At 33.9% G+C, this 12,946-nt stretch overlaps 1 protein-coding gene across 1 annotated transcript; it reads right to left on the reverse strand.

Moving 5' to 3' along the window:
• Positions 1–5,055: 5,055 nt before the first annotated feature.
• On the reverse strand, positions 5,056–12,710 carry LOC126811947 (NFU1 iron-sulfur cluster scaffold homolog, mitochondrial). Its single transcript, XM_050538014.2, has 8 exons — positions 12,641–12,710; positions 11,724–11,833; positions 10,385–10,520; positions 9,860–9,926; positions 9,443–9,557; positions 8,919–9,022; positions 8,530–8,664; positions 5,056–7,850 (listed from the first exon to the last, which is right to left on the reverse strand). Exons 1-8 carry the CDS (start codon positions 12,703–12,705, stop codon positions 7,779–7,781), a joined length of 804 nt encoding a protein of 267 aa, XP_050393971.1. The 5' UTR covers positions 12,706–12,710; the 3' UTR covers positions 5,056–7,778.
• Between the last annotated feature and the right edge of the window lie 236 nt (positions 12,711–12,946).

Genomic DNA, 12,946 nt, shown 5'->3' on the forward strand with positions numbered 1-12,946 from the left:
TGTTTACATAAATTATACAGTTTTAAAAAATGATGATATAATCCAAAACTAGTTAATAAATAATAACCCCAGAAACATTTAAATACTTATTACGTGCATAATATAGGACCTTCCGATACTAAAACCAAGCTGCTATACAAGTCGAGAAAGCAGATTTGTGCCTTCAATATATATCTATAATGGAATTCTAGAAACTTAATTGATTTTATAGTTGAAAAAGAAGGCCATTAAACTGCGTAGGTCTATTATCGTTTCTATGAATAACAAGATATCAGTATAAATGTCTTCTCGGTTTATATTAATATAAAAATAAATATGATGGAATGATTAACTTTAAAAACACCACACTACACATACATTCATATTTATACATTATTACAAATGGATATTTTAAAAACTATCATGATTTTCTTGTATTTAATTAGAATTATGAGGGAAAAGAAAAAAAAAATAATTATGTGAAATACAAAACTGGAATAAACATCACGAAAAAGCATAATTAATGTACATATATTCTTTCCTAAAAATAAATTTCGATTTCTTAATCGATGGCGTACTTTATTCGGCCTATGGGATAAATAATTGGTTAACATCTGGGCCAGAAAAATTTTTTATACGATGAATAACCCATTAAATATGTTGTAGCTAATAATGTGGTAGCACGTTTTACCCCAATCCACCCCAATTTCCATTTATATAATAATATCTATATTTGATAATGTCATAGGCGCACGGGCTCGATGACACTTAACTGCGCGAAAGAATTTCGTACCTTCAAAGTGGTCTAACATCCCTAATTAAGATGACAGACTCGAATTCCAATCAAGCAATCAATCGTTTACAATCCACGGAGACGGAACCGTCGGGAGAAAATTTAACTGCTGCAAACACGTTTTCCTGCTATTTCAGTCTTTGAACAGAGAAACTTCAATGTGGTCCAATATAACCAAACTTTGGTGCCTGACCCCAATCCCCAACAACCAATCAATCGTCTCGGGGTATGGGGGCCTCACCCTCCAGGAGAAAATTTTGAAAATTTAACTACCGCAAATGCGTTTTTCTGCTTTTCTAGCCCGTGAGTTAAGCAATTCTAAAGTTCTCTAATGGTTTTGTAACCGAAATCCCACTCTATGCCGACCTGAATTCCAACCACAAATAATAATCGATGCCCGAAAAAATGTCGCACAAAGTAGAGTGACTCAGACAAAATGTTTTAATCCATGGTCAATTCAGTACAGATTCGCGGTATTCAATTAAAAGAAATTAGTGTTTTATTAGAATTTGGGCACTTTATTTTGCGAACTATAGATGAATTAATCTATTCTTTTTCACTTTACCCTGACTGCCCGAAAAGTCAGATTACCCGAAAATCAGGGGGACAGCAGCTCCCCCCCCCCCCCCCCTGTCACCCTATAGCTCGTACGCCTGCGAATAATGTAATGACATTTTAATTTAAAATCGTAATGTTTTTGTTTCAAAACTGTCCCTCAAAATGCAATTTTCAAGCTAGTGATTTAGTGCAACACACCAGTTATGTCCATTGGACTTAACTTGCTTGGAATTTTGGAAATCGCATCACAATTTAGCATATAGAACGGTATATTATCAACTATCGATATAAATTATTGTGATATTAGTTGAAATAATGGTGGATTTGGGTACATTTGGGGGAATTTGTGTAAATCGTACTACCCCTAATAATGTGGTGCTTGCTGCTTGGCGGCTATATAAGGGGGCAGAAAGAGTCGGGCGGAATGCAAGGGTTTAATTAAGGACGTTTAGTTTACCTTTGTATTGGAAGATGTAATAGGCCAGAAACCTATCAATAATGCGTCTCTTGAAATGTTACAACTCTTGCTCATTTTGTTCGATGGGGGGGGGGGGGAATCACGGTGGCTAAGTGAGAAAGACGCTGGCTCGCTAGCCTGGAGGTCGGGTGTTCGATCCCTGCATTGGCCAAGAAAGTTCATCCAGATTTTCCGGCGTGGTTCTCCCTTGTCAGTGATGCAGGACGGAGGGCCTGACAAGGACAGCTGTCTAGTCGTTCGGATGGGACAAAAAACCTAGGTCCCGTGTACACATTGGCGTGCACGTAACAGTACACATCCCTTGACAGTTGGAATTCGATATAAGAGTAGTCCGTAGTGCCGCTGTCCGGGCAAAATTTCCCTCATTGTATGGCGTATGCCCGTCTTCATTAGCCCTGTCCGGAGCAGAACAGTAGGACGTTAAACTCATTTCATTTCATTTCATTTTTGTTCGCACTCTCTCAATTTCGTTTCATTTTATTCCGCGGAAATAAATTTTGATTTACCACCATAACAACATGGCTGCCAGATTAACTACGCTTTCGATAGCTGCACTTTCTAAAGGGGTTTTAGACCCTAAAAAACTTCAGTCGATAAAATCTGTTGTGCCTGCCAGAACAGTGGTTTATTCTGAAACTGGGGCAGTTATCGGAAAACCGGAGGTTACACGGCTAGGCATCACAAAAGTGCTGTCTGTGGTCTTTCCATTTGTGACATTAGGAGGTTACTTCAGTAGAGAGTTTGCAACCCTTCTTGAGGAACACGAAATCTTTGCTCCAGATGATGATGACGATTAAACCAGAATGTGATTTATTAAATTAAAGTACTAGGCTATATTTTTGTTTTTGTGAGTCAAACTTCTTGAATGATTTCTTAATTTGTAAATGAAAGACCTATATTTTGGCACCAAGACCTATATTTTGGGAGATTCGATAACGAGTTGGCAGTTCTCACTATAATATTAGTTAAAAACTAAATAATGTAAAGGCAATTTGCTGAAAATTTAATTCAAATTGATCCACTATGAACCGGGAACTAATCGATTGAAATTTCCGCCTAGCCTCGATCATCATTTATACTAAAGTCAGTACGATAAACAGCATAGTCTCGATTATCCATTTAATCATTAAATCGTGATGGAAATTTATGCAGTAAATCGGCTTATATATATAATCCACTAAAGATCGCAGGCTAGCGATGCCATCTAGAGTTGATTATGGTTTGGATAGGTTAATTCATGTCTAATTTATAATTTAGATAACATTTCAGGCCTAAAGAAAGACCTGCAATAGACAGATTTAGCTCTTGCATAATGTATGTTTAAATTTTCAGTTGGTCATTTGGAATGTTAGGGTTGATTGAATTGAATATGTACAACTGATCATATCCATACTAAATTGACTTATATACATGTAGCTATTCGCTCATGACCCTGTTGAAATTGAATATAACAGCAAGGTTTAATAAAATGCTTCAAGATTAGAATATTAAAAGAAGAAATCTAATGCAAATTTCTCATTATTTTGAACTACAATGGTTTTTAATTTGTCAATTTTTTTCTCATTTCAGATGCACTTATCTTTATTGTGGCACCAAATTGACTTAACACACCAGTAGATGTCTTTACCAGTTTGTTTATGTTTGAATGTACAGACTTTATTTTAATGGAAAAAAAGTAATTTAATGCTATTCATTTCAAAGAACTTTCGATGATTTTTCAATAAGAATAGCACAAAAAATGGCAATTTTTTTAAAATTATGATGAAGGAGCTGTGTTTTTGTGCATTAGTAGAATTAATAGTTTAAAATTAAATGTGTGTTCTGTATGGATTGATCACTAAGTTACATATCGTCATTATTTATATATATATGTATTACTGGCCAATATTTATGTTTTGTGTTATATACAAACTCCTCTGTAACTAAAAGATTTATTCATGTTGTAGAATTTATTTCTCTTCTCTGTTCTGTCTATTTTAATAATGTATCTATCTTCTCTTAGAATAATAAATTACTCATATGTACAGTTTTAACTATTTGGTATAAAAAGATCTGAATATTAATCAATCCACCTTATCAATGCAAACTGTTATTTTAGGAATGCTGTAGATGGAATTCAGTAGCCAAAGTTAGGGCAGTCCTACTTATTCATTCAGTCAATGTGGTGGCACTGACCAGACACTGTGCAGCACACAAACTTAAGTCAAAACATTGCATCTAACAGGTGTCACATAACAATGATAGGAATACAGGATCAAATACATACACTTTATGCTTTTGAACTCTAGCAGAAATAAGCTGATAATTATATTGTTAAAAGTATCAAATTCCTAAATACCCATTTGGGGTGGTTCCGTTTTTTTTGAAAATGTCTGTCAGGCAACATAAAATAGACCTCAATTTATTATTGGGGAAATAGGAAACCAGCTGATTATAAAAAGAGCCATTCATATAATTTTTCAATGAGTTACATAGGAGTGGGCTGGTTGAGCATTATTTAGTCTCTGACTACTGCTGATAAAAGTCAATCGGCCATGACAGTGATAATAAAAATCCAGCTATACATTTGTGATGGTAACAAATGATAATATTTCTGGTTGCGTTTTGAATGTATGCATCTATTCACTAGAACTACAAAATAAATTACTATAAGGAAATATATTCTTCTATTGATTGAAACTGAAATGCACTTGTAGGGCTAAACAAGTATATAACATTTGAGTCCAGTAGTGAGTGATGTTACATGTATATTTATAATGACATCTTTATAAGCGTGTAGAATGAACTTCTCACGAAAAAAAATCATACGGCGCATGTAAAAAGTTTTGTGCAATTATATAGCCCCCCCCCCCCGCCACGATATTAATAATATCAAATAGATAATCTCTCATCTTCAGCATAATTGAATGGGATACACCCATCCTCAGTAGGTCCACTAAATGGTGAAATTCTGGTGTGGTGCCACCTCCCCAAAAAGTTGAATTAAGTGCATGGTCCAAGCCAAGTAGTGAAATCATGGCTTGACCAGGGTCTCTAAGTAATATCTATAAACAGTTGAATGTGAACGTCATCACTGTTGGCCAAACTGTCTTTTATAGAGGTACGTTTTTGTGCAGCTTTTAATGTTACATCACACCCAAATTAGAAATATCAGCGATTGGTAAAACATGTACATATAGTTAACCTAAGAAAACAAGAAATTTACATTCTTGCTTTCTAAAACATAATAAAAGAACTCATATAATAATAATTGGTCAAATATTATTTTAATCTAATTATATACATCTACGGTACACAATACATATTTACAGTTCCTTACTTCCTTTTCTTTTATGGTAATAAAACATAATTATAATAAACAATATAATCTTCTGTTACCCAGGGCCAGAAGGAATAAAGGGAGGGAATAACACTTTATTATATCTTAAAGTTCTGTCTATTGGCAACAATCCTCACTTCTGATATTGCTACCCTTTTCATAATGTCTATCTACAACCGAATAAAGGGATAAAGCATGAATCCAAGGATATGTTGCAAAATTAAACAATCCAAGCATAAATGTGGGGAAGAGCTTTATCTCAGATATGAAGCTTCATAAAAAAGCATAAATTAGACACATTGGTCGGCACAGAATAGTAACCTCATACCGTCTTATTCTGTAGAATAAAGGTCTTGTATGGAGTTATTATACCAATTGAATATAGACACTAAATTTACGTCTTTAGTAATATCAAAGAAAAGCTTTATTTATATAAAGTAAACTTTAAATGTACAAGCATTTTGGAGATTCAAAATGGAGGTAGTAGAAGATCAAATTAAATTAAGGTTTTTATGATAGAATCAAACCTTGCCTTAAGAAAATAGCTGAGCGTAAAAGATTACTGTCCCAAGATTTCACAGGCTACAGATGTCCAGTGCATTTTCAAAACACAAGCAAATTGTTTGATGTATAGTCACCTAAATGAGACCCATGTAAGGCATAAAGTAAGGCTGAGGTTATTTTCGAAAATGTAAAACCTAAGAAAATAATTCTGATGTAATAGAAAGATTGAGGTCACAGCCTAAGTTTTATATTAGATGATGACTTGCAACTTATATTGCATTACCGGTACATTACATTATACAGTTAACTTGAATTAAAGTTAAAGGTTCGTGTACATATGATCTGGAACATCAATTATTGTCTGCTAAAATACTTTTATGGAAACTTTTCAATAGGTAAAAGGCACAACTACTACAGCAGGTATTTTAAATGGTTTCTGAGATATGCTCCATAATAATATTTGTACGTAAAAATAAAATTCAAACATGTTTTCATAGAAATACAAAAGTATTACACTGAGAAATTTCTAATTAACAAAAGGCACAACTACTATAATAGGTTAATATGTGAACAAAGTTTTATACAGGTATCTTGAACAGTTTCTGAAATATGCCTCGGAAAAGAAATTGTATTCGATAAAAACACAACTTCTAACCCAAGAATTTTCTAATTGGCAAAGGGCACAACTACCAAAATGGACTGATGTGTGTATAGAGTTTCTGGAAAGCAAACTAGAGCGGGACGACAGATGGAACTCTTTTCAATATCCCTCCTCTTAAAGATACATTATGGGAGATTTTAATAGAGAGTTGGCCATTCTTGCTATAACAGTTCAAAAATAGATGATGAAAGAAGAATATATTGAAAATTTCAGTCAAATTACTTTATTCTAAACAAAGTTATCACTATTGTAATTTTTGACTAGAAATGGGAGTCAATTCTCTCTTCACCATCTCCGAGAATAGACGATCGTTTGATTGACAGGCGTTAACTCCACCTACATAATCTCGATTATCAAGTAACGTTTTCAATTCGTATCACATTTATTTTTACTACAAATTAAAAATAGGACTTTTATTATATAGATAAGAAGCGGAAGTTTTAAAGGAATGGACCAAATCAATGAGGCATAATTATAGCCGACTTATTCAATCTTGTTAGCCTGCGTGTACTCCCGAAGCAGACAAATTGAAATAGGAAACATTGATCCAATGGGGCTGCATGGGCTGCAATTCAACTGGGGTGATGTTAGCTGCGATGTTTATCAATTTCCATAATTTTTCTGTAAACGCAAGTGACAAAAGAGCGTATAATACCGACATCCAAACTCCCATTTTAACCACAAATAAACATAATATCAAGGCCGTATATATCGAACTTTCAATCAAATTGACCGACAAATGCGGCCTCGCTCAACAGCGGCCTCCCTTCGTACGCTCTATCATTCAGCCTCGATCTAAAATTATTTCCGGGAGTATGACGTCAACGTAACGGTTAATCTCCACTTACGCCATTTAAAAATTTAATCAATCAACGTAATCCTGTTTAAATCCAAGCCGAATCCAAGCCATCTGTGGGTCTACAGAGTTGATTTTGTGCTTGTTGTGTAAATAAAGATCTAATTTATAATTTCTTTGACATCTGAAGCCTAAAAAAAGACTAGCAATAATCAGATTTAGCTCTTGCATAATGTATGTTTAACTTTGTTCAATGCAGGATAACAAACTGATCAACATATAATATTCAATCGAATCGACACTGTTATTGTTAATAAGAACAGGTCTTATCCCCTTACCTTCAGCTTTAAATTCAAATTAATTAATGTACATACTGGTACAAATCCATTATATTATGTCTGAGGAGAATGTTCAAATTAATATTTCACAAGAAAGAGAGTGATCACTCTATTTTAGTGCAAAATCACAGTACTAGTAAAATTCTATTTTATATTCACTTACACCAGTACCTTATATATTTTATGAACAAAAACAATCTACATTTAATTCACATAATTTGAAATCCAATATTAAATCAAAACAGATCATTCAAGTTCACAATCAATTGCACCATACATCAGCTTTGACTTCCTTGATACTTTGTCTTTTTTTTATAACATGCTATTTAACATAATAAAACTGATATCAAAGTTACTGATCACCTAATTTTTCCTCAAGTTTTTTTAACTGATTTTTTGATTCCTCTTCAGCTTCATCTTCAACCTGCAACAGAGATGTAAATAGTGATAAGGATGGGTTAAAGAAGATTAGTCAAGGTTTATATTCAATTGTTTGTATTACATATGTGTAACTAAGTTTTACACCAAATATCATATACATTGTTAACTGTATATTTACAGTATGACTTCTCATTCTAATGTAAACTCAGATCAAACTACATAATTTCACATATCAGATTTAAAATAACCGAAGACTTTATTAACTATCTAAAATCCAAGAACTGGACTACTTAGATAGATCGAAGCATTGTCTACTGAACTTAAAAACCCATAAAATCCATAATATGTACAATATGTACAGAATATTTATACGTATTAGAAAGTATATATCTTAGTGAAAGTCTGAAAGATGAACTGATTTGAAATATATGTGCTATGAGGGAATTTATGCTCGGACAACAGTGTTATGACCTACTCTTATTTCGGATTCCAACTGTCAGAGTTTCTTTTATGTGCACGCCAATGTATTCACAGGACCTCAGTTTTTTGTATCATCTGAATGACTTTCCGCCTAGTCTTCTTAGATTTCAAATAGTCAAGGGTTCTTTTACATGGATGCCAATGGAAGGATCAGGGTTTTTTGTTCCATCCAAATTACTATGCACACTTTCCTTTTCAGATGTCCAAAAACTTGAAATTAGGAACAAATTATTTTTATTTACCTGTTCCACTGATAGAACTTCTGGTATATAAAACTGTAACATATTCTGGACACCTGACTTTAATGTGACTACAGAACTGGGACAACTGGTACAGGATCCTTGCATTTTTAATTTAACTATACCATCTTCAAATCCCTGCAAAACGAAAAAAACATTTATCAAATATTACTACATGAAAGGTAAACTCTATAGTACTCTGAAGAACGTATTGCAAATTTACTTTAATGAGTCTTCAACAAACTAAACTGTATCTGTAATTGCCAGATATTTGATTGTTGGCAGATGAAGGGCATATAACAAAAATAAAATTTTTAATCATTTTCTTGTATTGCCGGTAGGGACTGAGTGGACTATTAAAAGTCAAATATATGTAAAATGTAATGTTATACCATATAGACAATATCTCCACCATCTTCTTGTACTGTAGGTCTTATTCTAGTATCCAATAATTCTTTTATCATTAATACTGTTTCATCATCATCAGGGTGAATGGCTATATATTACAAACAATAGACAAAAATAGTTGTCACAATTTATTGGAATTGACAGATATTAAAACTTACAGGTATCAATAAAATCTATGTCGAAATGTGCCACATATTTTTATTAACCCAGGCTGGTCAGCCACCACGATAATTTACAAATATGTAAAGTCCCTGAAACCCCATTTTGGTTCGCTACCCTGACAGTCCCCACTCCCACAAATTTTGTTCAATGGGCCGGATTAAACATTTTGCCACATTCTCCATTTATATCTTCACTAGGAATGTTTATTGTACTGTCTCTACCATATCCCTGTATAGTTAGTTCTGTCTCATTTGTGTTGTGCAGTTATCCTGCATGGTCCATTTGGTAAAAAGTATCAGAAGATGTAATGAGAATAACTATTTAATATATTATTTATTACTGGTACCTGTATCGCCAGCAGGTTGTTCATCTGTTAATACTGGTACACCACTTGCAAAAAAATCCATAATCACACCAAATATTTCAGGATTTATTACACCCCATTCTACATCATCATCTACCTATATATTAAATATTATATAACATGATCTAGAGAGAAAGGTGATATAGCTTTATTAGGTTGACAGTATTGGTTGATTGTGTACTCGGTGGCTCAGTGAGTATAGCCCCGGTTAACTAACCAAGAGATTCTACATTCGATCCCTTTGATGGTCAACAAAGTTCCTCAAAATTTTCCAGCCTGATTTACCCTTGTGAGAAGTGTAGGGTGGACAGCCTGGCAAGGAAAAGTGTCTAGTAGTTTGGATAGGTCCAAAAGTGATATTTCATATACCCCATTGAAATCATTTTAAATATGTGTTACCTTTGTGATGGTTATAAATTCTGTACCAAAGAAAACACCCTTAACACCCTCTATTCTAAATAACTGCCTACAAAAGAAGGAGAAGAAAAATCTGACTAAATAGTGTCTTTAATACTTGATTTCATATCATAATATATTTCTCTATTATTACTGAAAATGGTCAAGCTGTAACCACAAGGAATGTGATTTCAGGTTGATAACCCCCATTGAAAAGTAATACTATTAACAACATCACTGCCTACCACCAAACGACGAAGAGTACTTTATAGATAATATGTACATGTATAGAAAAGAAGATAGGCTATCTTATTTCTAAAATTCAATAAATTTTGTTTTATTTGTTCTACAATCCTAAATTATCTGATTTAACTTGAAGATTTCTGATTTGAAGATCTTGAATAATATTAAGAGGCAGTGGAATCTCTAGGAATCTGTTGTAGTCTGCTTTCTCTAACAACTGGAGAATGAGAGCAATTCTGTACAGTTCATATTATGAAGAAAAGTTCATATTACAAACTATTTTACCTGGCTAATGGTGAACATGCAGCAGATTGTGGATTTGGGAAGTCAATTGTTCCCGATTCTAAAACCTTGACTCCAGGTACATACTTTAAACTGTTAGGATTAGGAGTTTCAAATGTCTGTACAAACATACTTCTTGCTAAAATTAAATATAGAAAATGTGGGCATATAAAAAATGGTCGCCAACAATAGCATTAGATACTGATTTTAGACAACTTGTTTTTAATGACAAATAATGAGTGTTCAGTAAGTTTTAAAATGATGGGTTAGGCTTCTTGTATTTTTAAGGGAGCCACGACTGCTAATGACAAATAATGAGTGTTCAGTAAGTTTTAAAATGATGGGTTAGGCTTCTTGTATTTTTAAGGGAGCCACGACTGCTAAGTGCATACGCTGGCTCGCTAGCCTGGAGATCACTTGTTTGATCCCTGCTGAGAAAGTTCATCGGGATTTTTCGACGTGGTTTCCCCTCGTCAGTGGTGCAGGATGGAGGGCCTGACAAGGACAGCTGTCTAGCGGTTCGGATGGTACAAAAAACGGAGGTCCCATGTATACATTGGCGTGCACGTAAAAGATCCCTTGGCAGTTGGAATTTGATATAAGAGTAGGCCATAGAGTACCGCTGCCCACACAAAATTTCCCTCATAGCACTGTATAATATATGGCCCTATTCATTAGCCCAATCGGAGCAGAACAGTAGGACGTTAAACCCCATTTCATTTTAGGTCACCTGGTCTTGTCATTGAGTCAAATGCTGTGTTTTCCATTCGTCGCTTACAGGTTACTGGTCTTTTTAAGTGAATTAGGCTATGTCGTCGATATCTTACTTATTTCAAGCAAGCACTAAACTAATAATTAAATTATAGATACATTATGGGAGATTAGATAAAAAGCTGGCAGTTCTCACTATAATAGTTAAAAACTAAATAATGTAAAGGGAATTTGCTGAAAATTTCAGTCACATTGATCCACTCTGAACCTAGATTTCAGCGATTGAATTTTCGGCCTAGCCTTGATCATCATTACTAAAGTCGGTATGATAAAAAACATAGTTTTGATTATCCATTTTTTGATTTAATCAGAAGCAGCAGACCAGGTTCTAATTCAGTAAATATTACAAGCTAGCGACGCCATCAAGAGTTAATTATGGTCTGGATAAGTTAATTACTGTCTAATTAATAATTTAGATAACATTTCAGGCCTAAAGAAAGACTTGCAATTGGCAGATTTAGCTCTTGTATAATGTATGTTTAGGTTTTGTATGAAAGAAGATTAGTTTAGTCTGAAATATCTGTAGCTCAGATGTTTCAGACTGCATATAGTTATGATAATTTTACCATACCTATATTGGGGATTACACATTTTGGTTGTAGAATAGGACATTGTGAAATCTGTTTCTGTAAGGTGTGGATACATCTATATCGCAATAATGAAGAACTGCAGATTGTTGTTCTGTAAATAAATAAATACAAAAGAATTGTAATCATAATTCAAATTCACTCAAAACAAGAAAACATTGTGTAGATGTCAGTACTTTTAATTGGCTGATTATAGCCATCTGAATCCGGCGTGGTTCCCCCTTGTCAGTGATGCAGGACGGAGGGCCTGACAAGGACAGCTGTCTAGTCCTTCTGATGAGACAAAAAAACGAGGTCCCGTATATATAATGGAATGCACATAAAAGATCCCTTGAAGGTTGGAATTCGATATAAGAGTAGGCGATAGTGCCGCTGCCCGGGCAAAATTTCCCTCATAGCACACTGTATGGCGTATGCCTGTCTTCATTAGCCCAGTATAGGAGCAGAACAGTAGGACGTTAAACCCCATTTCATTTCATTTATAGCCATCTGAAAAAGCTGATTCATATAATAATGAACTGTCCACTATGCAATCATAATTACATTTAATTTTGGCTGCTTTAAAAAGAAAGAATTATTATTTGGCATGTTTTACTGTCAGATGCAGAATAAAAAATAATGTATGAAATAGGAGCATTACTGGCCTAAAATTGCAGAAAATCTGTTCAATGTTGGAAAAGAACAAGAGTGTATAGCAGACGAATTTTCTTATTTCTGACCTGCTTATATTTGTGTATTTATTTACATAATCATAATAATTTTTTTTTTTAGTAATTTACGTCGTTAAATGCAAATCAAGAAGAACGGATTTTATGATTTAGAGATAAAATTAAGAAAACGCCTTGACGTTAATGGTCTGTTTTGACACATACATCATTCAAAATTAAGACTAATGACAAACCTTCCAACGTTAAATAAAGCAGATTTATTTCGCGAAAAACACTGAAGACCTCTGCGGGCTGCCATGTTGCAGGTTCGGAGAAAATGTATAAAATAATTTTCGAAATGTGCCATGAAAAAAACTTTTACAATATAGAGTTTTGAGAATTCATAAACAATATTTATATTTTGGGAAATACATCCTGGTTGAAGTAATAGTTTGTTTATTTTAGACGAGAAATCATTTCCGGAAATGTCGTTATTTACCGCGGAGCTGCTTGGCTTCCCTAACTACACCAAAAATCAGTTACACCAACTAAACCAAATA

Source organism: Patella vulgata, chromosome 2 (genome assembly GCF_932274485.2).
Source record: "Patella vulgata chromosome 2, xgPatVulg1.2, whole genome shotgun sequence".
Lineage (NCBI taxonomy): Eukaryota > Metazoa > Mollusca > Gastropoda > Patellidae > Patella > Patella vulgata.